Source organism: Hippocampus zosterae, chromosome 9 (assembly GCF_025434085.1).
Source record: "Hippocampus zosterae strain Florida chromosome 9, ASM2543408v3, whole genome shotgun sequence".
NCBI lineage: Eukaryota > Metazoa > Chordata > Actinopteri > Syngnathiformes > Syngnathidae > Hippocampus > Hippocampus zosterae.
In genome coordinates, this window is record NC_067459.1 from 18877108 (window position 1) to 18903075 (window position 25968).

General features: G+C 43.0%; 1 protein-coding gene across 8 annotated transcripts in view; it reads left to right on the plus strand.

Annotated features, from left to right (window-relative positions):
• ppfia4 (PTPRF interacting protein alpha 4) overlaps nt 1–25968 on the plus strand; it is a 49512-nt gene that overhangs the window by 18560 nt on the left and 4984 nt on the right. For 2 of the 8 annotated variants that reach the window (XM_052076840.1, XM_052076841.1), the window contains exons 3-26: nt 12155–12256; nt 12458–12622; nt 13433–13507; nt 13987–14058; nt 14815–15036; nt 15520–15654; nt 16757–16891; nt 17182–17265; nt 17873–18004; nt 18099–18161; nt 18809–18906; nt 19070–19199; nt 19578–19774; nt 20423–20651; nt 20732–20767; nt 20910–21031; nt 21191–21312; nt 22390–22471; nt 22568–22649; nt 22773–22973; nt 23745–23807; nt 24205–24231; nt 25135–25310; nt 25858–25955. In XM_052076840.1, coding sequence (XP_051932800.1) covers nt 12155–12256; nt 12458–12622; nt 13433–13507; nt 13987–14058; nt 14815–15036; nt 15520–15654; nt 16757–16891; nt 17182–17265; nt 17873–18004; nt 18099–18161; nt 18809–18906; nt 19070–19199; nt 19578–19774; nt 20423–20651; nt 20732–20767; nt 20910–21031; nt 21191–21312; nt 22390–22471; nt 22568–22649; nt 22773–22973; nt 23745–23807; nt 24205–24231; nt 25135–25310; nt 25858–25955 — 2848 coding nt within the window. Of the gene's footprint in view, nt 1–6213; nt 6540–12154; nt 12257–12457; nt 13508–13986; nt 14073–14814; nt 15037–15519; nt 15655–16756; nt 16892–17181; nt 17266–17872; nt 18005–18098; nt 18162–18808; nt 18907–19069; nt 19200–19577; nt 19775–20422; nt 20652–20731; nt 20768–20909; nt 21032–21190; nt 21313–22389; nt 22472–22567; nt 22650–22772; nt 22974–23744; nt 23808–24204; nt 24232–25134; nt 25311–25857; nt 25956–25968 lie in introns of those variants that run through there. The other 6 variants (XM_052076845.1, XM_052076842.1, XM_052076843.1 and 3 more) reach the window with 6 other exon arrangements.

Here is a 25968-nt window from a genome sequence, read left to right on the forward strand (position 1 = left end):
GTGACACACACACACACACACACTCGCAGACGCTCCCTAAAGGCTATGATGCTGAATGTGCACATTTATGAGGTTCCATTGGCACGCCATATATTTTTAGAGGAGGTAGAGCAAAATGAAGTAAGATTGGGGAATGCTTGATGGATGGGTGCAGGCAAAGTAATTAAGCTGCTCGTGAGGGCCTCCCACACTCGGGAGGAAAAGCAGCACATTTAACGTCAGCATGTGTTATGTTAAGCCAAGCTGAGAATTACACTCAGGATCGAAGTTGTGTTCAGCATATATATATATATACGGACAAAGGTGTTGTGACTGGTGTGAAGCGAATCCTTGAGTGACTCGAGTACCTTGATTAAACCTTACCTAACCAGTTATTAAATGTGCGCGGTGGGGAAGATGAGTCAGGCCCAGTTGCTCATGGCAACTTCTAAACTCTTAACAAATAATATCTGATAACATATGCTTTGTTACATTTATATCATTTCAATTTTTTTGAAGTTGTTCACGGCATGGCGGCTAAATTGACTCATCTTCCCGACTGTCAGGGGGAGTTCGTTTTAGATTGTTGTCCCAAACAGTTGCCACCAACATCAATACAATGTCATCCTGAAATCATGTTCAATCACTAAGGATGCTGAAAAATTCTCAACAATAATTATGCTGAGAGTGTATCATGTGGCACCCGTTGCCAGCGTTGGAAGCTATTGGCTACCAGCTAGCCGCTAAATGGGTGCCACTATAGGCTAGCAAGAGCTGTTGGATAAATTTTCAAAGGCAGTTTAATCGGCAAAAATGAACCTGCACTTTGATGCCCGACGCAGTTATCAGTCCTACAATTGTAGTTTGTTTTAGTACGCTTGTAGATGACACCCCTTTGTTTCATAGCCCAAATTCTCTCACTAATGTTGGAGCTCAAGTCATCACAGGGCGTGGTTTTAGCCACGTCCCCCCCCAAAAAAATCTGAAAATTGCAATAGTGTTTAATGCTATCATTCCACAATTGAGGACGACAGTCTGCAGCCTGCAGGTTTTCAGTAATTATGTTTAAACATCCATCCGTTTTCTGAACCGCTTCTCCTCACCCGGGTGTATGTCACAAAACAAACCATTGAATTAATTTGACAGGGTATTTTTAAAGGAGATGTGTCTCTACTGTTTTGAGCATATTCGGTCTACCATACCTTTATCACCAGTTTATTCAAATTATGGACACACACACACACACACACACACTCAGCTGTGTTAAGTTACATCTTGCCAATGCAGTTTTGCAGTGTGAAGGTCAAGGGCAGCATTCCTGACCTCCACCCCCACACACACACACACACACGTCCTGCCATTGCAGTGTGTGAGAGAAGCTCATTATAAAGACTGTAGGAGACACACTTGGCACACTCCTTATTTACCCTTTGATTCAATACAATGGCCATTAATATTAAGACGGCCTTCTGCGTTTTTCCTCTGTTGACATGATGCACGTTCATCTGCAAAGCACACAGGGTTGAACGAGAGAGTCTCGTGTGTGTGTGTGTGTGTGTTTTGTGGACTCTTCTGTGGCTGCCTGAGACTGTTCCAAGCGCGTGGTGCTACTTGCATATTCAAGTAATCAGCCAGACTTCTTTGTATGCAACTGGGTGTCTATCAGGAACCGAGTTGTTTGTAAATTAAAAGAGCCTAAATTATGTAGTTTTATCGAGATGCACAACAATGAAAGAGGGTTATAAATAGATCTATTTCTGGGACACACTACTTTGTGAACATCTTGGCACACACGTTGCTTGCGAGTGCATCTGTTGCAACGGCAGTGCCGTACCAACGCCACGCTGGGATCGAACAGGACGCGGCGAAGGAGAGACAGAGCGAGCAAAGCAACGAGGGCGACAAGAGAAGGAAACAAAGCTGACATCGCTGCTTTAAACTGTCAGGTTGGAACTGGAAGCAAATAACCCTGCATAGCAGAAGGACAAAAGTGGGGACGAGTGTGAGGGACTATTACCTTGAGGTTGTCTTTTTAATGTAGTATATTAACAGCCCTTTGATGGTGATAATGGTATTGTACAGGACATGCTTTATCAGATGTCATTTTCCAGATGAGTGATAAACACGCAGAGATATGATAATCCAGGTCAGAGTTGCCTGGTTTTGAGCACACTCAAGGGGACGAGATCCTATGGTTTCACTTTAAGTATTTGGCCTTTCAAATTATTTGCATACCTTTGATGTAGATTTACCATGACAATTTTTTTGTTTTGTTTTGTTTTGTGAAATGCCAGTTTTATTCGCATCGTTGATATGTTTGGAGTGTTCATGTTACCATTTGGCAACATAATTGTTTGAAAGCGGCCAATCTGCTGCTTGTTGTGAAGTGAGTTGAGCTTGCTAACATCACACAGAGCTTGTATCTCAGGTTTTTGCTCGTCAAAGCAAAATAAATCAACCAAGTGATGGCTCGTATTCTGAAAACCGTGTAACTCCAGTCATTTGTATCTCAAGTAGCCACTGTACATCAATTTTGGATGGAAGTTATTACGCAATTTGGAGTTCAACCAGATTTACCGTGAGGAAAATCTGCCTCTGATTGCTATCTACCTTGAGAGAAATCACCTCAGTGAGCATGAAAGGCTCAATACTGGGAGGGTTTTTTGCCTTTTCTTTGGCCATTTATTGCAATTTTTGTGACCTTCTACAGTTTCATGAGGAGAGAAAAAAAAAGTTGAAAGATGTTTGCGCGACTCATACCACTGAACTGATCATATGTAAAACGGCAATTAATGCTAAAGCTTTTATAATGTTCAGTTTGATACTTGTATTTCATTTGTATTCCTCAACATCTCAATTCAGGAGGTGTCGGAATGTGAGATGCAATTAAACAGCTATTGGAACATTGCGGCCATCTATGACTATACAGTATATTTATAGTTTATTGATTTGTCGGTTGGTTAACTACTTGGCATATAGCTTGTTTAATTTCGTGATAAAACAGGCCAATTTGCATGACCAGTCTCTCTTATCCCGGAATCTATGATGTAATTATTTTCTGAGTGGCAATGCATTGTACGGTCTGGGTGATCACGCTGGGGGAAGGGTTGCCCTCTGCCTCATATGTTCTGACACAAAATGGCTGCTTTCCATCAAGTGAAGGTTCAAATGAGATCACAACTGCTTGAAAGGGGATTTGCTGTAGTGGATCAAGTGCGAAAGGAAATATTTGTGGAGTCTAGAGGAGAAAGCCATGCAACAAGGAGAAAAATGGTGCGAATGGGTGACAATAAAACAAAGTGCTTCCATTTTGGTGATTCTCCTATGATAAGCCGTCTCATGTGTGTCAACTGCCTTTTTTTGTCAGGGGCACGAGTGTGTGAGCACATGTATTTTGGAGTGAATATTCAGCCCTTCTTGTTCTGCCAAACCATCATCTCGTACCCAGGCGCAATCCGGGATAATGGATCTGAATTGCTGTTCTGAAGTGCGGCTTGTAAACCCCATGCGGCCAGTAGAGGGCACTGTCTCCCCACAAACTTGGTCAGGAGTGGTCTCTGGTCAATTTGGTTGCTGAGTGGAACCACACAGAGGCTCCAGGGTGCACGGGGATGCTGTCAGTTAATGGTGGAAACCACCACAATTGCGAAAGGACGTTATGATGTGCGGCGACTTGCCCGTCTCACTAAAATTCAACCTCTCTAGCACGAGCGCACGCTTTGCCTCTGTCGGCGAGCCCTTGTTTCCGTGACAACCAGGTGCAAGGACGTCGACTTGTTGTCATGAACTATTTTTGCTCACAGCACAGCGGCATGAGAAGTTATGTAGTGATGAGCATTTTAATTAAAATCCGACAGATTAAACGCGGAGGTGGAAATACGTGGAGCATAAAGAGACGCCACTGAATGGATAGTTTTGTCATCAACCCAAGATAAATCTCGAGACAGCAACGTCAGTTCCAGCAAATATTTCGTGTTTTCATCACAGAGATGCTGTGCCACCAATGTGGACAAAACACTGCTTTGCATCTGTTCTCATTTACCGAAACACCATTTCATTTTGTTAACTGCCACTCTTTGTACCCTAGTTAAGGCACATCAATATACAGTAAATATTTCCCGGAAAGATCTCTTACGGTTATGTTAAAAGTAACTGAGGTTGTATATTGAATGCCTTGGAAAGCCATTCGTGCATATCTCCTGACAGATTTGTACAAGGATATCTCTCCGATGCTGTTGGAGATCTCCATGGCCTGCGCTGTAAAAAGTGATTTCAAAAATGGCAGGAAAATCCTACCAGAACTGATCAACTTTGTTAACGGTTAATCACTGCGTTTGAATAATCGGGAAGACGGCTAAATCCTCCACTTATAAATTATATGTCACATTCATGGTGGACAATGATATGAAATCACAAAAAAAAGGCATTTGAAAAAGGTTCATGTGTAGACTTTTTATATCGAGTCTATGCCTTCAAATCAGACACTTGTATGTGACAATATCAAAATTGATATACAACGTGCGACTTCACTAAGACACGAAAGGGAAACACAGACACACTCAACATAGTCACTCATTTAGAATTGTTGACAAACGTCCAGTGGGAACAATAGGAATAAATCTGCGACTTCAGTAACAAACACTTGAGTGTCTTTTAATTGCAACCCGCGATCCATTTATGAATCATTATTCAAAAACAAAAAAAAAAAACCTCAAACCGAGTCTGTTCTCATATTGAAATGCGTGAGTAAATTAGAAAATTCAGTGGTTGTCATTCAGCGACCGTTGAATCAGGCATTAAATGAAACTTATCAGATATCAAAAATGTCAACCTCCTGGCCATTCCAGATGGCACTTTGCGGGATTACCAGCATCGCTCATTTAATTCTCCGTCTCATTGTGGGCTACATTTTGTTGCACTTGAGGCATTAGTATCGAGTCTACCCAACACAGCAGCACCCACTCGCCAATGTCCTCTCCTAACTAGGCTCAAAGTGACACACAGACATTGGCTGATTGTTCTTGAGACTAGAAAATCTCCGGAAGCGCTTTCAGACTGCAGTCATGCACTTTGAAACCCCGCTGAGAGCGGAGGAACGTTTATAAATAGAAAGAATCGGGAGGCGCAGCAGTGTCATAGTGGATGAAAATAGAGCTCTTCAATTTGGGTTAAGTGAGCAGTGATTAGGCTTTTTATCAAGAGGAACGAGTGGCGATATACAATATTATACGACTCAAAAATGATCTGTTGGCAGATTAGAGGTCATCTTGAAATTATGGAATTATCTTCAAAACCAGGCTTGGACACAGGACACGGTTGCAGGGTTCAAACTAAAAACGATATATTGATTTGAGTATCAGCAACTCACCACTCAAAGGTTGTGGAAACAAGGCGAGGACTGATTAGATCAGTGGCGAGATGCCGGAACGCCGGTACAAGAACGAAACACTGAGACATGACAAAGCGAGACAAGTGCCATTTAAATACAAGGTAAGGGTCAACAGGTGGAAACAATCAGGGAGGGCCTGAAAATCAGGCACCAGAGGAAAGGCAAGTGAACTGAAACGAAAGGAGAGTCATTCTTTCAAAATAAAACAGGACGTGACCAGACAAACGCAAACACCGCTCACTCCGGTGTGATAATTCTTTATTTGAACGTTTAGTAATTCTCTAAGAGATGCTGCTGAGCCTGGGAACTCTCTGCACTTTTTTGTTTTCCATCAAACTTAAAACAACGCGAAACGAAACATTCACATTTCAGTTAACGCTGACATTTTGGACCATTTTATTGACTGTCGAAAATGTTCGGAGCTATTTATTCTGTGACGTTTTCATCGAACGTTTTTAAGACATGCAGCTGCTTAGCTGCCTGCAACTTTTAACATTTTAAAATAAAGACGTCGATAGCTAGAGGAGAAGATAAAAAGAAAAAATGTGCTTTGTAAAAATGTTTCAAGTCATAAGTAGGTATTTTCCTTTGGTGGATCAGTGTCTAGATTTTTAAAAAAAACTTTTGCAGCATATACTTTGGCTGAATTATATCTATTTGACTTTAGTGGTTTAAATGTATCAGCATTTGTGTGTCCATGTGAGACAGCGAACAGGTGGCTGGTCCTCCCCTCCCCTGAACCCTTCCTGTCGTTTCCTCCATCAGCTGATCACAACCAGCCGCTCACCTGCTTCCTCCTCCTCCTCCTCCTCCCTGCATCCTCTGAATGTTGTCTTTCGCTCTGATGAAAAACCCAAATGTACCTCAATCCCCTTGACTCTGCCTGCCCTTGTTTCTCTCTCTCTATCTATCTCTCCTCCCTCTCGCTTTCACTCACGTTCCCCTCTCTCAGGCCAGCTAGCAAGAGTGTTGTTACCGTGTCGGAGGGCAGAGGGAATAGCGTTAAGGAACAGCTTGTGAATCCAACTCTTCGCCATCCCCCTCCCGCTCTTTCTCTCTCTTTTCATGGGGGTTCTGTTTGAGCGACCTGCTATGTTTAGCCTCCACCATGAACCCCACGGTGAAGATCCACCTGCAGAATGGGACCCACTTTAATACCTACATGTACCAGGTAGGGAATGGCGTGCGGAGTGCGGATACTACTCTAGCAGTGATGGATAGTCTTCAGCGGAAATAAGCCATATGTCCTTGGCTGTATTGATTTCACTGTCGATGGCTCCTTTTTTAGGACTGACATGGCCTCCTTTCGTTCCCACCCCCCCCCCACCTCCCCGCCCGCCACCACCTTTTCTCACGTTTCACCCCATGCTTTAGTCAGCCTGCCATGAAATGATTGATGTTTCAAAGCGATATGCAGAAAAAAGGTGCTTCTCTCTAGTTGATGTGGGCGCTTGTATCCTGTCGTATTCCGCTTCGACAAAGCGACAAACTCAATACGTCGTGTAATGAGTGGGATTCTCTCGTCGGTTGTGGCATGTGCTCAGCTGCACACGAACTGATGCACAACAAAAAGTCTTTGTGTTTCTCCTTTGGGCCGAGGAGAGGAAGACTTCAACTCTCATCCTCTCTTCCCCTGTCCTCTTTTAGGTTTTGTCCTTCAGGTTTTGTTTAATGAAGGAAGACTGACTGGGATACATGAATGGATGCTATTCCGGTCTCAGGCCTTCAATGGCTGCTGAGAAGTGACTTAGACTACAAAAAAAAAACTTTGTGCATGTTGTGCTTAAGGAAAAACAATGTTGTTATAAAGGTAAGAAAGCTTCCAGTATGATATTCTATGTTTTAATTAAAGATCGGCGGCCCGGTAGTCCAGTGGTTAGCACGTCGGCTTCACAGTGCAGAGGTACCGGGTTCGATTCCAGCTGCGGCCTCCATGTGTGGAGTTTGCTTGTTCTCCCCGGGCCTGCGTGGCTTTTCTCCGGGTGCTCCGGTTTCCTCCCACATTCCAAAAACATGCGTGGCAGGCTGATTGAACACTCTAAATTTTCCCTAGGTGTGAGTGTGAGCGTGGATGGTTGTTCGTCTCTGTGTGCCCTGTGATTGGCTGGCAACCGATTCAGGGTGTCCCTCGCCTACTGCCCGGAGACAGCTGGGATAAGCTCCAGCACCCCCCGCGACCCTAGTGAGGATCAAGCGGCTCGGAAGATGAATGAATGAATGAATAATTAAAGATCAACGCCAAGTATTATCCGTACATGAAGTTTGTTTCATATACTGTCAGAAGTCCTTCAAGTAAATGTCAATTGACTTTCTAAACAACCTAAAGCTTCCTTTTCAGGCACTTATAGTACATCGGAACATTGACTTAGTTTTTATACGCCTCAATCGACTCATGCCCTGACCTTCTTCTTGATCTCGTATTTGTGATTTTTTTTTTCAAGACAAAATTAACATGTGTTGCCTTCTCGAAAGCGAAAATGTGTTTTAAAAGTCTTTCTGTCAGCTAATGCAGATACTCATTGAAGACAACATTACAAAACACGCTGTCCTGCACCGGCACAGAAATCAAGATGTGCCACTTTTTACACTCAACCTGAAAACTTCAAGGGCCTGAGATGTTATCCCTGCAGGACTCCATTTGCTAAGCCTCATTCATCAACAAATTTGTACTCTCATAATCCTATTCATTTGCGCTTTTTTAAAGAAGATTATGAACATTTTCTTATCGGGGAACATTCAACATCTTATTGACGCAATTAGAAGGGTTAACAATGTCAAGTACAGTACTTATTTATTTACTGACAACCATCCACGGTCACAGTCATCCCTATGGGCAAAAAAGCTTCCAAACTGGAGTACTCAGAGAGTAAAATAAACTTTTTTTCCTGTGAAAAATTGCAACGCTGCATCCAGTTGCTCCTCCCTGCAGAGATGTGTCTTGGTGGGCTTGTGCTTGTTTGCATGTGCAAACATCTACAGTCGTTTGACAAAACTTGCTGTTGGTATCCTGCTCAAACACTTTCCCGATGCCCTGTTGCCAGGGCAACAGAAGTGTGCAAGACGGCGTCAACTCAGCAGATAACTCACTAGCTATTCACACCCAAAAAAGGTGTTAGAGGGCAACTTGTTTGCTGTCTCCGACTTATTTTTCTTTTGGATGTGTCATATGTGAATCATCTCTTGGCCTTTATTTTTCTCAGCCTTCATTCATTATTATTATCCCATTTTATATAGGCTGTTAAATCATGGATTGTTTTTTTCCTCTGGGTGTCTGTTGTGTATAAATGCCAATATGCAATAATGGGATGAAGTCAGATCGGCAATATTCCGCCTTCTGTGGAAATATTAAAGCCCTAAAAGTGGTGGAGCGACACTTGTGTAAAAGGGAATGCCGTCATGTCAAAGAAAAAGAAAAAAAAACACGCTCAGATTACAAACGGATGATGAGATCTCGCGTGATGTTCAGATGCCATCACGTAACGTCATCTATGATGGTAATCCATCTTTTTGAGTAAGTGTTGCAAAAAAAACAATAACAATAACAATAACAATAGCGAGAGAGAGAGAGAGAGAGAGAGAGAGAGAGAGAGAGAGAGAGCAATAAGAACACACTTAAAATTATTTTTTTGGTGATGGGTGATTTTTTTTTCATAGATCATTTACCAGGTACTGTTGTCACATCATGATGACCGTTTTAACAAATATAACAAAACAATAAATGTCTATTTCTTTTTTTTTCCCTTGTGGAATGTGGAATGAAGCACAATTTAATGCAAAATACTGTATATCTTGGAATTTTCAGGAACTACTGAGTGGATGATTGAGGCGAGTTGAGGTGATGCAGGTTAAACTCCCCACATTGAAAACCTCTCAGCAAATGAGAAACACACTAATGCACTGTTTACCAAACATAACACACACACACACACACACACACGCGCACACACACACATACACGCACTCACACAAAAGGATGAGCACTTTCATGAAAAAAAATCTTTTTGGGATTGCATGTGTCTGATTGAAAGCTTTTTTTTGCTCTCTCTCTCTCTCTCTCTCTATACACATACACACACACTGACACACACATTTTTTTCCTCATCCTTTAATCCCAAACTGCTTAAGGAAGCGAAAGAGAGCAATCCTTTGACAATGTCTGGGCTCAGCAGTGTTCGCTCCCTGCTTGCTATCTCACAATGTGGTTGGAGGCAGAGGCCCGGAACGGTCTCTCTGCTCGGTGTGATATAACCTCTGACAGATGTCGACCCGGCCTTGTCAGCCAGCTACGCTTGTTGTGAAGTAGAAAAAATACCCCCTGATTCTTCCGACCTTACATGGTTTGGAGGGGTTACGATTGTATCACGCGCACAACGAAGCGGGTTTGTATGTCTTCGTGCCGGGGGGAAAAAACTGCTGTGAAATTAAATGGAGATTTTTATTCATCCGGACAGTGATTGCATCATTTTATGTTCTATTGGGGGATAGGCTTCATATTCAATTCTGTAAGACTCTCCCAACAAAATGAAATTTTCACATATTTGTGTTTTGGGAGAGTACATGTGGAGAAGCGGAGCGCTCCCAAAAGGCAGCGGGATGAGCGGATAAACTTGCAAGTCAGTGGCCCGTTGAGCCTTTTTTGCAGTGATTGAAAGAGACGGTGAGAGCCAACATCTGTTGGTGGATTTGTGGCCTGAGCGGCTGTCTGCTTGTGCACCCCGTGCGGTATAAGGCAAAGTCAATCAAAAATGCTGACCTGTTTTCTCTTCCCACCTTGAATCCCATCAGTCGCGTGACTCGTGTGTCTGTTTCGGAACTGAATTACGCCGTGTAGTTTCAGAAATCTAAGAAGAGGGTTCAGTGTGACCTTTCGAGCGATAGATGGCTGAATGGATTAGATGGGTCTATAAATGTCAAATAGACTTTTGACAGATTCATGATCACGAGTTAACCAGCAGGGAGAGCGCAGGATACATTCTACTCCTGACACGTTAACATCGCATCAACATGACATTTAAAGACGCGTTTAATGCCGCACATGTTTATGATGTAGGTGGCGTTTCATAGTGGAACCCATGGCTCGCCAGTTGACATTGGAACAAGCGTTGCAAACCTCCTACGGCAGGCATTCGTATGAAGCCAGGGAAAGTCGACGCGATTCAATAGATGCTTGGAAGAGCGATAAAGAGTTACGTTACTTCTGACTTGTGGCTGTTCAAAGGCTGCCGGCAGAAAAATGATGATGCTCAACAATGGGTTGAGGAGTGTGATGATCATGAAACTTCTCAAAGTTGGCAGCGCTGTTTTTCAATGTCTATATGCGAACTATAGACAAGGGAATCATATGCTTATAGAAACCGCAAAACCAAAATGATCAAATTCTGATGGCTTTGGGTCTGTCCGATTAATCCCGCTAACGAACTAGAAACTGTGTTGGGAAATTGGGGTCCCCAAATCCCCCAAATGTGTACAAAGAAAAGTCATCGTCTAAGATAGACACCTGGTATTCTCGGCAGATGAGTAAATAAACGCTCCAAGCTCCGACTGGATGAAATACAGCGACTTCATAACGCATGCTTTGCAACTGTTCAAATGGGACCTGTAAATCTAGATTTACAGCTCACGCATTAACCTGAATGACTTCATGACCTGAGCAGGAAGGCAGGTCACATTGAAATAAATCATTAGAATGTAGGGTGAAGATATATGTGAGGTGAAATGAAGGTTTGGGTGAATACCATGAAATGTGTGTGTGTGTGTGCGTTTTAAGACAAGGAGGGAAAGCATAAGCCCGTGAGTATTTCATTGGTCAAAAGCCAGAAAAGCACCGCAAGAAACAAGGTATTCAAACAAATAGAAGCACATGGCCACAAGCGAGACACTATTGAGCTACCGGGGCTAATCTTTGTGAGTGAGGTCAAACTTTGGAAGTGATTCGAAAACTATCAGTTACAATCTCGTTGTACTCACTACCTTTGCAGATGTAGTAGACGGCAGAAATGGAACGGAAAAACAAATTGTCATTGCACTAATTGTCACAAAATATACTACATATACAATATACTACCCACACACGGGGTAGGACTAGATACGTTTTTTACTTCTTCCTACTCCCTTGAACATAATAACTGTGTTGAATGATGACTGATTTCTCTTTCCTTTTTACTTACCATATTTTCTGTCAAATTAATCTATATATATATTGCGCGTCGTCCCGCACGCGGTCTGTCCTTCCGTCTGTCCCTTTTCAAAACGTACCTACTTCACCGCGCCACTGCGCGCCGCCACTGCGCGCCGCCACTGCGCGCCGCCACTGCGCCGCTCAGGCGGTGGCTCACTATGATCGCGCGGGCATCTTAGCGAAAAAATGTTGTCTACCCACAAGCATTGCAATGAAATTGTTTGTTATTTAGTAGAGCTAAACATCTCTTTATTTTCGCGATAAGCAATGAAGATGAACAAAAAGTTGAACTAAGCAACAACACTTTTGTGGGCCGAAGGCCCACCTTACCAGCCTTCCGCAGGAACTAGCTGATGAGCCGCCCGGAGTACTGTATATATGTTAAATAAACAAACAAACAACAACTAACTGGTTATGTTTCATATAAACAACATCTCGAGAGCGAAACATCGCAATCCTTTCAAACTCAGGTGCCAAATGAATAAAGTCAACATATCTGTTTTTACCCAGATGCGCCTAATTCCCCAAGATGACAGCCTACCAAGATGATAGCTGATACAATATTAACCTCAGATGCACATGTGTGTGTGTGTGTGTGTGTGATGTAGGAGTTTGCCACCCTCACCAAGGAGCTGAACATATGTCGAGAGCAGCTGCTGGAGAAAGAGGAAGAAATATCGGAGCTGAAAGCCGAAAGGAACAACACCAGGGTGCGTGTGCATGAATGAGCTTCTGTGTTTGTGTCTGCGCGTTTACGTCAGCACGTCTCAGATGAGATTGAACAAAATATTTTATTTTATTTCAATCCATTATGTGTGCCTTTGACTATATGCATTGTAGTACTGATTAAAATGGTTTCACGTGGGTGTGCACTTGCGTGGGAATGCGGGTGTGTGTGTGTGTGTGTGTAGTTGCTTCTGGAGCACCTGGAGTGTTTGGTGTCTCGTCACGAGCGCAGTCTCAGGATGACGGTTGTGAAGAGGCAGCCCCCCCCACCATCTGGAGTCTCCAGTGAGGTCGAGGTCCTCAAAGCCCTCAAGTCCTTGTTTGAACATCACAAGGCTCTGGATGAAAAGGTGAACGCCTTCAAACGTTATGGATAACTAGGACACTCTGTCATACCCTCATTTGTGCCAACACACGGCGGTACCACTTAATAGGAAGGAAACCACAGGAGTTGAGTATAAATTGTTCATTGATTGTGAATGTTTAACGGCACTGTGCGAATCAGTTGATACACTGGCATTGATAAGAACAGCAAGGGAATAACCGACTGCTTGTGGAATATTGAGCCCACCTTTTAATGGTCCGTTTTGCTTCTGTCATTCTTGTGAACGTTATAAATACTGAAACTCTAAATCAGGGGTGTCAAACTCATTTTTGTCGCGGTCCACATTTTAGTTAGTGTTTTCCTTGGAGGGCCGTTATGACTGAAACCATATAAAGAAGTCAAGAATAACGGTTTATTTACCTATTGTTTAAGTTTCTTTTATGGCCCGCGTACCTAGGATTTGACACCAGTGCTCTAATTGATTTGCAAAGACATCATCACAGGCATTAAGCAATTTAGAAGCACTTATAAGGACCCCATTTTACAAATTCGCCACTGTTGTGGGAAACAAACTCCTTGGTAACCATACGTACTTAATTAAATGACTGGAATAACACCCAGCAGAGCGCAAGCCTTCACAGAGAAACAAAATGTGCGCCCGTATTTTTGGCATCACAACCCATTAAGCGCATTAACTCAGTATTTATACTCCATTACATTGCAAGACTGGTTATTAAAACAAAACATAGGTCAAAAAAGACACCTAACTCAATTTACGTGGGACACGGGTGGTGTAAGACTATCGTGTGTGTGTGTGTGTGTGTGTGTTGGTCAGGTGCGTGAGAGGCTTCGCGTGGCTCTGGAGAGGGTATCCACCCTGGAGGGACAGCTGTCAGCTACCACACAAGAGGTGAGGTGATTGCAACCGTTTGATCAAACTAAAAAAAAAGGAAGAAAAAAAAACTGGAGAGAATAGAAGCCATTTCTTACCGTGAGAATGCTTCACTAAGTTAGGACAGCATCTCGTAGACAGGTCGTGTGTGTCACTGTGTCACCATTGGAAAAAAGTGCTTTTTTTGAATCGTGGATCCAAAAATGCCTGAAAATGGAAATTAAACGAAATTAAACATCAACGTTGATCAAATTACAGGCGAGTGGTCAAAATAATCAAATAATGTTTTTGCAAGGCCTCTGGCTATGGATGTCCTATAAGAGACGATAAAAAAAGAAATATTCATAAAAGGCTCAGTCAAAGCGGACTGTATGAGTCTTATAAGACCGTTTCAAGTTAGAAAGGCTTGCAGCTCTTGGGAGTTTAGTTCATGGATTCACTCAGAAAAGAATGAAATGTGACTATGATTGTACTTTTTTTTTCATTCTACAATACAGCTGAGCATGGTGAGACAAAGGAAGGATGGCGACTCGGCGGAGCGAGCAGATGGATCCAAACCTCCATGGAAGGTCTTCCTGACTGTGTGATTGTTTTTCTGCTCTGTGCTTTCTTTTATGACAGTCTGTCTACGGCGCACGGCTACATTATTTCTACTTTAAATTTAACTAAGAGTGGTTACTAGGTGTTTGGCTGAATTGACCTTACGTGATCGCTTATTAAAATAGTGGTACTCCCAACCCATGTTTGAAACATCATCTTGTGCTTGAACAAGCTGTTTGTTTTTTGAGTGTTTTTTGATACATTTGGCTTCAGCTTCAGGGTAATTTCTCATTTTTAAAAAAGGGAGCAAAAGATCACGGGCATTTTCAGCCAGTTTGGAACGTTTGATTCTCTAAAAACAAACGAGCGAGAGAAGCACCTGGTGTGTTTAATTGCACCATTTCAAATGGTTTACTTGTAATATACCTTGTGGTTTTTTTGGGGGGGGTGCCCGTCTGTTTCTGTGTTCATTATTAAGCAATAGAGTCCAAATAACATGGACTGCCCACTGGGTTGCCTGTCTAAATATGTATCCCTTAAGGTCTGCTCAATTAATCCACTTCACTTTGAGCTGTGAAGAGAGAAGGAATATCAAAACAACAACATGGCCGCGTAGCATCAAACATCCACGTTTGCATAAACTCGCCAGTGTGTTATCTAGGTCATCCATCTTTATCAGCCATCTTTGTTGTTGTCATTAACAATGTTAAAAACGGCACCACTCAGACCAAGAGATTATTTTTGGTGGCTCGCATCTCCATGAACTGTGCACGTCCACCTTGCAGAGACTTCCCAACGGCTCCATAGATGTTCATGATGACGGCAGCCGTGTGTCTGAGCTTCAAGAGCTGCTGGACAGAACGACTAAGGAGCTCTCTCAGACCCGCGAGCACTCCGCCTCTCTTAACGGTCGTGTGGCCGAGCTGGAGGCCGAGTTGGCGAGTGCCCGGCGAGAGCTGAGTCGCAGCGAGGAGCTGTCAATCAAACAGCAGAGGGACCAGAGAGAGGTGAAGGGCGTGAATCTAAAATGTAGAATGTTTTTGTCGTGGAAACGAGGAAAGGTGCAAGGTACAGCAAAATAAGATAAAAGTGAAATAAAACATAATTTATTATGGTTCGCATGAAGCTCATAGCAATCAATCTCACTAAAGTTGTGAATAATGAGCGTTGAACCTTGATATTCTGACCTTGAAGGTCTCATTAATCTTGAGTACAGGATATTACATCCATTATTTAGGTTAACCCCTAACTGCACAGTCAATAACTAGATTAAACCGATACTTATGTCTGTGTTAAAAAAAACAACAACTGACATTTAATAGATGAGACCCATTTTGAATTCCTTAAATATGGACATTTGAAATACTGTACATCTGAATGATCATATTGCCAACCAGACTTGTATTAATGCCTTTTAGCATGACACACATTGCAGTGAAAGTTATTTTGTTTTTTTGTGTTTGAATATGATTGTGTCTCTGTGCTTGCAGAGGGAAGACATGGAGGAAAGAATAACAACGTTGGAAAAACGTTACCTTGCCGCCCAGCGAGAAACCACACATATCCACGACCTCAATGACAAGCTGGAGAACGAACTGGCCACCAAGGACTCCCTGCACAGACAGGTTACACACACACCGAGCAGTGCTTTAATTTAGAATTATGATACTATCAAAGCACATAAAATGGCTGCCTTGATGCTAATCTCAGTTGTGGTATATTTAGCATATCGAGCCAACAGTGGGCACAATATGACCAAAGTTGCCACTCGGAAAACAAAGGAGCTGCTTACTTCCTCAGCATTGACAGATTAAATCGTGAACCATTAGTTGGTTGTTCTATCCTCCGCTGCAGCAATATTATTTTCGCGCCGGATCACAAATCACTCCATTTCGCAACCCAGAACATAAGGAATAGTTGGGGCTAAAATCATTTTGTCAAATGTAGCCAATAAGGGTAGCTAGCAAAATAGCTAACATGGCTCAATATACTGGCATGTAAAACTACTTGCTGTCATTATTCTTTGTTAACAACTTTCGTGTCCTGACACAACATACATGATTGTATTTTTTAAACGGTTAACTACGAGTAAAGCTAACTCTTTCCTTCCTTTGCCATTTATTTTTTTAAAACGCTAAACTAACAGGAAAATCTATAACTTGATGTCTCTTAATAGTGTCACCAGCAGGTGAAGGTTCGCTAAAGTGGGCCGGACATAATGGGTTTATCACAGACAGGTAATTTAAAAATATATGGGGGGGCTCGGTACAGCATATGATGGTTAGAAACGGTGTAAACTGAATTAGTTACTGGTCCTACATTCAAATGAAGATTCCATCACTGCCATTGTATTGCAACTCTTGTTGTTAAGTGATGACACCCTGTCCATTGAAATACAGAACATGCATCATCGGTCAGAATTGAAAAATTGACTATTTGCACAAAATTATTTTTGACAGGTATGTCTCAGAAATATTAGCACTAGTTATGAAAATGTACATATTTGGGTCGATAGTATGTGTATGAAAGGTAATGGGAAGTTTTCATCGAGTGGAGAAGGTTCATGTGAAGTGCAGGGTGAATTTGAGTTCAGGTCTCGACTGGGAATTCAAGCAGCGTCTTCCACATGAGCGTGTTCTCGCTAGCTACACGACTGTCTCCTGCATACTGCTGTCACACTTAGCTCCAATATGTGTTTGTGTATGCGTGTGTGTCTTTGTGAATCAGAGCGAAGAGAAGGTGCGCCAGCTGCAGGAGATGCTGGAGATGGCTGAGCAGAGGTTGGCTCAAACCATGAGAAAGGCTGAGACGCTGCCAGAGGTGGAGGCTGAGTTGGCACAGCGAGTAGCCGCACTGTCCAAGGTTACACGCACGCACACGCACGCACGCACACACACACATTCTGAAAACATCAATGCATGGTCATTGAAACTTGATGATAAGTCAAGGAATAAAAAGAGTCAGCAGGTTGGAAACGTCAAACAAATGACAGTTTAGCAGTCAAAGGTGACTTCTACATTTGGGACACTACCATGAAGAGTGTTTTTTTTTTTCCCTGATCCATACAGCTTATAATGTATGAATCTATGATTTCACTTAGCAAGGACTAGCTCACTGTGTGCAGATGCATGAATAAGTGTCTGCGCTTTTAGGCTGAGGAGCGTCATGGCAACGTGGAGGAGCGGCTCAGACAGCTGGAATCGCAACTGGAGGAGAAGAACCAAGAACTAGGAAGGGTTTGTATGTGTGTTTGTGCCAAAGAATGTGTGTGCGTGCCCTGCAGGGTCTCTCTGACCTCTCAGTGTCTATGTGCGTGTGTGTGTGTGTGTCGACTGATGCTTCATATTAGTTGGATGCCTCGCTTCTGTGCTACCTCATGCATACACACATACACACACACACATCATTTTCCTGGTTCATTGTTGCATGAATTTGAACCAAATCCACATATCGTCCCCGCGACACATTCTCCCACTCTCCCTGATTTGAAATATAAGAGTGATTTTGGCGCTATCTTTAGATTTGGAATAATTCCCACTTGGCTAATTTTTTTCCTCTCACACTGCCATTGTTTGTCTATATTTAGTTGATGGCAATCTCTCGGAATGTGTGTCTGGGTGTCTGACTTGATTTACTTCAATAGGCGTAGCTTTTTATTGCCACAAAATGGCTGTCAATATACAAGACACATTATTTACCGAGCTGACCCGTAGTTTATCCGGCAGCCAGTCTTCTTTGATGAAGTACACACGTCATGCTTTCAACCCATGCAGAAAGATCTCGATCAAGCGGCGTGAACAATTAAAATAAAATGAGGTCTGGTATATTGTCTGCGTTCGTCAGGCTCGTCAGCGGGAGAAGATGAATGAAGAACACAACAAGCGTTTATCCGACACCGTGGACCGTCTGCTCACTGAGTCCAATGAGCGGCTGCAGCTCCATTTGAAGGAACGCATGGCTGCGCTGGAGGACAAGGCGAGGACAAAACACTTCGTTACGGCCTCAAATGAATATGCGTGTTGCACGTTTGGTGTCCATTTTGACATAATTTCATCGTCTTTGCTTCCAGAACTCTCTTATACAAGATCTCGAGAACTGTCAGAAACAGCTGGAAGAATTCCATCACACACGGGTCAGTGTACTTGAAATCGATTGACGGATTCAAATAATTCAGCCATAGGGAGGGATTAAATACCGCGTAGGATTACTTTGTTTTTTTTTATTGATTTGAGATGTCACATAATGCTAACAAAATAGATGCTAGTCAAACAAACTTACAACTTTTCAATGGTTACTAGCTTGCTTGGATTATCTGTTAGGGGTGACTGTACCTCAAGAGAAAACCAGGTTACGTTTTTCTAGATGAAGATAAACCAGCATTTCTGTTGTATGTATTATTTTTAACCAGTAACAGAAAGCTAGCTCTTTCCTGTTTTCATTTTGTTAACTGGCTAAAGGCTGTAATAACATTAATTTAAGAAATGCTTTTATTATATATATTTTTAATGTGACTTTTACTTGTGTTGTTTCAATGCCTTTACTTAAAGGGGAAGTCCAACCCCAAAATGTTCTTTACAATAATGTAATCCATGCGGCCATTTCGTCAGTTCCTTTCAACTGAAAATGACCTCACAGTTGCTCAGGGCTCAGGAAACAGCCAATCACAACTCACCTTTAGAAAACAGATGATGGCCAAAAATGACAGAGAACATGTTATTGTCCAAAACAATGTTAGGAGTTTTGACTTCCCTTTAAATTATGAATTTTCTTATCTCGTAGGAACGTCTGATTGGCGAGATTGAGAAACTGAGGAACGAGATTGACCATTTGAAACGTCGCAGTGGGGCATTTGGAGATGGAAGTTCAAGTCACCCTCGGTACGCACACATTCACATCGTAAATTATGCACAATGTATTGAATACCAACCACTGCACACACGAGTATGCCAAGACAGATGTAACCTTGTCTACTGTATGCAGTGACATCTAGAGGCAGCAATTCTCTTCCACTGATGACTTTTTTTTTTCATGTCACCTCAGGTCTCATTTGGGCAGTGCAAGTGACCTTCGCTTCTCTGTGGTGGAGGGCCAAGATGGCCACTACAGCACAACCGTAATCAGGCGGGCACAAAAGGGAAGACTCTCAGCGCTTCGAGATGATCCAAACAAGGTGCAAATAACCTTTGTATTTTGCCAAACCATTCCGATCCACACTGAAAGGCCCTCTGAGCACGGTGGCCAAAATCGAGTTACCGTGCCAGTCTTCTGACACACCTTTTGCTTTGCTCGGAAGTTACTGTGTGCTGCTGGTCTATGCTGAGGAGCTTCATGCCGCGATCTTCACTCTTCAACTTCATTCTCTACTAACCTCTCTTTATCTGTCCCTCACCTGCTGACACGGACATGCTCTCTGAATGTAAGTCTCACGTTCATTTTCATAACAACCCTTAAGTGTACCAGTTATTTATTTATCTGTTACATCATCCGGCCATATTCTGGTATTTATTTCCTCAATATATGACCACTCGCGGGTGTCTGTTGTGTCTAGGTTTGCGGCATGTTCGAACAGGACTACCCTTCGCTGCGAGGGAGCGTCAGCCACCTCCTCGGCAGCGACATCGAGGTCGAGTCTGACCTAGACGATGACGTTAGCTCGGCCATGCTCTCCCCAAGCGGTCAATCGGACGCACAAACTCTTGCTTTGATGCTGCAGGAGCAGCTTGATGCCATCAATGAAGAGATAAGGTGACGTGACTCCTCTGTTGTTACCTCTTAGCCTGTTTACGATCAGTACCGGAGCCCAGCCGGCTTTGGGGTCAAAGCCAGGGCACATCCTGAAATGGTCACCTGTGAATCACAGGGGAGAAAAAAAGACTAGAAAAACATTCACACTCTATTTCAAGACTTTAAAGGGCATAGCCAGAAACTACTCGGGCGAATCATTGTGATCAATTGTCACCATTTTTCATATTGTGATCAATGGCTCATTCATTTAAATCATATGTAAAAAACACAATAACACAAAACTGTCTAAATTCTTCTCACTTCTAAATGTTGCTTTTTTACTTGCTCCTTTGTGTATTTTGAGTGGGTGTGCAAGATGTCCACATTTTGCTTCATATACCCATGACTGTGGATGGTATGATAACCAATGACTTCTCAGCTATGTTGTTTACCTTGGTTACCATGGGGTGAAATATTTTTGATTGATGTCACCTCTCAGAATTGAGTCCCCTGTACTTTAGAGAGATTCTTTTAGTGTTTACATTCATTACATTTCTTATTGAAATATGCAGCACATTAAAAAAATGTAACAGTGGAACAAGAGGTCAGATCAAGAAAACGATCATGTTTGAGCACACTCAGCTAAAATGTTTTGTTTGGTACGGACAGGATGATCCAGGTGGAGAGAGAGTCGGCTGACCTGCGCTCGGATGAGATTGAGTCCCGCATGAACAGCGGCAGCATGGATGGACTCAACGTGACGCTTCGACCACGGGCGCTACCCACGTCGGCCACGGCCCAATCCTTGGCGTCATCCTCCTCGCCGCCTACCAGCGGCCACTCGACGCCTAAACACCACGCGCGTAACACCAGCCACCATCTCGGAATCATGACTCTGGTAAGAATCGGACGGACAGCACAAGGTTCAGAAGAGATGGGGCCTTTCTTTTGTGATCATGCGTTTTCTTTACTTGGTAGCCAAGCGACTTGAGGAAACACCGGAGGAAAGTTGCAGTAAGTCCACCAGCAAAAGTCAACTTGTGCATTTCTTGCTTGCTCCTTCTGCAAGGTCTCCCTTCCCCTCATTCCTAAATCTCCTCTTCATCCAATTCCTCCATTTCTGCTTTCCCATTGATGAGATTTGTGACTTTTTCAGTCACCAGTGGAGGTGGACAAGGCGACGATCAAGTGCGAGACGTCGCCTCCTTCCTCACCGCGCAGTTTACGTCTGGAAACCAATTTCGCCCAGTTCACGGGCAGTCTGGAAGACGGACGAGGGTACAAACACACTCGCACAACAGGAAGGGATGAGAGTTGGCTTGTACTTCAGGATCATGTTTGTTTAGATCCTCCTCTCAGAGGACTCTGAATCCCAACACTTCTTCCAGGGAAAAACAAAGGCCTCGTTAATTATTGTCTCATTTGAATTTATTTCAGAAAGCAGAAGAAAGGTATTAAGTCATCTATTGGCCGATTGTTTGGCAAGAAGGAGAAAGGAGGTCGAATGGAGCCGACCAGGGATTTTGCCAGGGATGGACAACCACTAGCAGCGTTAACAGGTGCAGGCTCACTCTGTGGACTATTGGTGACACACATTCAGCAAATTTTTTGGACAAATCAATCAGGGGTCTGGTTTAAGATGAAATTATAGTACAGCAGGGGTGTCAAAGTCATTTTAGTACAGTGGCCACATTCACCACGATTTGAGTTCAAGTGGGCTGTACCACTAAAATTGTGCCCTAATAAGGTATAGATAATGATGTTTCCAATATTGTCCCTTTTTTTATAATCCATTTGGAAAATAAGAAATGAGTATAAATGCAGCAAAAATAATGAGTCTATATGCCCTTTGTGCCTTTTCTAAAACAGCATGTTGAGAGCTACAAATTTTAAACTGACTCCCACATCCATCTGGAAATTTTTATAACCTCAAAACTGACACCAGACAAGCTCAAGTGAGAACCTTTCAGAAAGATGGTGCACTTGTCGCTCTGTCTTGTAAATTTAGACATAAAAAATGCATACAAGTTGTGGACATCATCCGTCCATCCATTCATGGATGGATGGTGTGAATGGATGGATGGTGTTCAAACACATACAGTATCTGTATTCTTTGCAGCGCAAGGGTGCCACACTAGGGTTCATTCGCTCCTGAAACGTGCCATCTTTTGGGCCTTCACTTGTGCAACAATATCAGGCGTCAAATCTTGACAAACAGCTAATTTCACAATGTCAAGTAATACTGTAGTCAGTTGGCCCTCCGGTGGACAAAATGAGCAACAACAATGTTTTCTTTTTTTTAATTGCAAAACATGGTTCCTGTCACCACGGACCGACTTGGATCCCATGATGTGCCTGTTGTGTTGACACACCCGTAGTATTTACAAAGAGTGAATGTGGAACAGGCCCTCTCACCCAACATCACTGACCCAAAATATTCCTCTCGGCCAATGGACAGAAATCCCAACAGACAAACTCCGACATCTTGCAAAACATCTTCTCATGTAGATTTTTGTCCTATTTTACTTTGCCAACGGGATGTCCCAATAATTCTCCCAATGAAACAGAACTTCGACTCAACTAAGTCACACTGTTGCACGCTGATGCAGGCTATAAAGACTGTAAATTTATTTCAGACTTTGACATGGCTATTGGAGACACGATGACTCTGGGCAAACTGGGCACCCAAGCGGAGAGAGATCGCCGGATGAAGAAAAAGTACAGTAATCTCCTGACATTGTGGGAATTCTTTTTCAACTTGTATTTGTTGTTTGGTAATCCTGTGTTTTCCTTTGTCTTAAATTCCATCGTTAGACACGAGCTACTGGAAGACGCCAGGAAGAGAGGCTTAGCATTTGCGCAGTGGGACGGCCCAACTGTTGTCTCCTGGCTGGAGGTTCTGATTTCACTTCTTGTGTACTAAGGAGACATTTGTCCTACACCTCATATTTTTCTTTGTTTTTTTTGTCATTACGCAGCCTTACTACATAACAGTTTGACCTGTCGATCCCTTCTCCAGTTGTGGGTGGGCATGCCGGCCTGGTACGTGGCAGCGTGCCGCGCTAACGTGAAGAGCGGCGCCATCATGTCGGCCCTGTCTGACACGGAGATCCAGAGGGAGATCGGCATCAGTAACCCGCTGCATCGACTCAAACTGCGCTTGGCCATCCAGGAGATGGTTTCCCTTACCAGCCCTTCTGCACCTCTGACTTCCAGAACGGTAAATACACACCTATGCCAATTGGTCATACTCGTCATTAAGGACAGGAAATGTGCGTACCAACCACGCTAAACTTGTATTTTCTTTAGATTATGTACACGGAAAACCTCTCTTTGACTCACCATCCCCCTTTGCACCGTTTGGTGATAAGCTGATAACTTCTCACTTTTTGGGTTTATATACTGTACCTTTTTTCTGCGAACATGAATCGCATGGAGGAGACAACACAATGGAAAGCCATTTGTGTATTTATTCAGTAGCCTCGATATCAGCTCGAGGTCCATGTACTAGGATGCTCTTTGTCCTCGGGAGTAAGACAATTTAGCACATGAAACATGTTTCCACTACATTTAGACTCACTGTAAATGTTCAAATGGTGCAAAATTTTACAGTGACTTGCAAGACTGCATTATTTTCAGAAACACTTAGACCCGCTATGCTACTGTATTTAAATGTCGGTCATTGTGGCGGTACGTTGTTTTAGGTGGCACTTGATGTAACACGCTGGAGGACTGTACTACTACCCGTACATGGACTTTAACCGAGATATGGAAGATTAACACTCACATGGCTTTCCATACAACACACACGTAATCGCACAACTCTAGCCTGAAATACACTCCCTCCCTTGGCATCGCTCAACACAATAAATGTTTGTCTGTGTGGTTGTGTGTTTGTATCCGTGTACATGTGGACGGGGTGGGGGTCATCATGTGTGAAAATACACACTGTGTGTGTGTGTGTGTGTGTATATATACGTCCTCTGAGCAGTCCTCCGGAAATGTGTGGGTGACTCATGAAGAGATGGAGAACCTGGCTTCATCCACAAAAGCGGTCAGTACCATCTGGGTGCTCCCCCTGTCTCTACCCCACTCCCAACAAACACTCTCACCCCCCTCCCCTTCCCGCCCCCTCGTCCTGCAGCCTCTGCCACGACACGCTTACAGTATGTCTACTAAAAACACACGCACTATAGACACTAACGCCTCACTGTGCTTGTGTTGGTACTTGTGTTTGTGTGTGCGTGTGAGTGTGTGTGTGTTTGTGGCGTGTAACCTGTGCTTCATGTGATATGTGCGCTGGGGTCTGTGTTTGTGGCAAATCACGTAGATGTGTTCTTGAAGGTAGCTCCGAGTGGAAAGAAAAAAAAGAAGCATTTTGTACAAAATGTGCTTGTTTAATCAGTGTGTTCTTTGAACTTGTTTATTGTTCCTGTCATGCTGCCACTCAGGCGAATGAGGAGGGCAGCTGGGCGCAGGTGAGATTGCTGCGCTGACAAATTGTGTCCAATCACACAGTATCACATAAATCCCGCCCTCACCCACATGAAAGCAATTTAGCACCCGTAGCTCATTCAGTGAGTGATCATTGCTGGTGCAATTTGTAATTTCTTTCTAAATACAGCCGCATCTCTAATGTCGAACGAAATTACGTTTCAGGAAGTTGCAAGTTTCATGAAAACTGTTTCAGGGTCAAACTGGAAACTGTTTATTCGCAATGTTGTCCAACATTCAAATTCCAAGTTTCCGCTGCTGTGCCAAACACTACCCTCGCATTGCTCCACTGTAATTTTTTTTTTGTTTGTTTCAATCACATTTGTAAGCATGCTTTCAATTTAGGCAGTAGGAAACTGTTCGCTAATTGTCACTGTCAAAATATAGATTTTTTTTAATCAGCGTATCCAAATGAATACTTTGATTTCATTTGGCTAATCCGTGTTAGCTTAGCATTGAATGAAGACGGCAATTTTGAAGTGTTTTAATTGGTCTAAAGGGTAAAAAAAATCCACTCACTAGGTTTTTGTGGGTTTATAGAACTTTTAAAAGCCTATTGTTTACATTCCACCAACATTAATAGTTTTGTTCATTTAATGTTTCCTGGTCGGTCAGCATCCCCACTATCTGAACCTTGAATCTGTAACAGCTAAATGGATTGCAACCATGATTAATAATATCTGCTACGCTTGCATCACCTCTGCCGGCGTATGAAAATGTTTGAGACTGTAACAAATAAAACAAAGAAAGAGCACACATTGTGATCTAACCTAGAACTCCGCATTTTGAGGTGATTTCCCCATCGCACGGGTTGTGATTTATTAATCATACTTTCACATATTGAAGTCTTGGATTGGAGAAAATCAATAACGCTCCTCTCTTTGCAGACGCTGGCATATGGGGACATGAATCACGAGTGGATAGGGAACGAGTGGTTGCCAAGCCTTGGCCTGCCTCAGTACCGCTCTTATTTCATGGAGTGTCTGGTGGACGCACGCATGCTGGACCACCTGACCAAAAAAGACCTGAGGAGCCACCTCAAGATGGTGGACAGCTTCCACAGGTCTGCGGCATGGACGTGTAGCTTTTGTACAGTTGCACATGAGAAGGAGGGGGGGGGGGGCTCCAGTCACATGACTCGGCTCCAGATTTAAATTTAGGATTTGGCTAAAATTGATAAAAGTATAGATGAAGAGTGGCACATTAGCGAATACACTGTATTCTTTGCCTGCGAAAAATGTTTTGACTTGATTTATGACTGGCTTAAACCGAGTAACGACTCGACTCGACTTTTCAGACTTCAAATAATTGCCGAAGTCATGTTTGCACTTTTTTTCCCCCAGAAATCACAACAAATAGAAAACAAATAATAAATATATTTATGACTGATTTCACTACGAGGGTAGAACTATGGGATCTGTTCAATTGGGGTTAGAGGCGATTTAGCCAACATTAAGGGGGGGGGGGGGTACAAAAAGCATAAATTCTTTCAAAACGTGACATCGGCCATTTAATGAAGGTGACGTCACAGTATGTGATTTAACACCCCCCCCCCCTCCTACCCCCACCCTTTGATTATTAAAACGATTATTTGCTTATGTCTTTACAAGGGCGAGTCTGCAGTATGGAATCATGTGCTTGAAGAGACTCAATTATGACAGGAAAGAATTGGAGCGTCGGAGAGAGGACAGCCAACATGACATGAAAGGTAAGATTTGCAT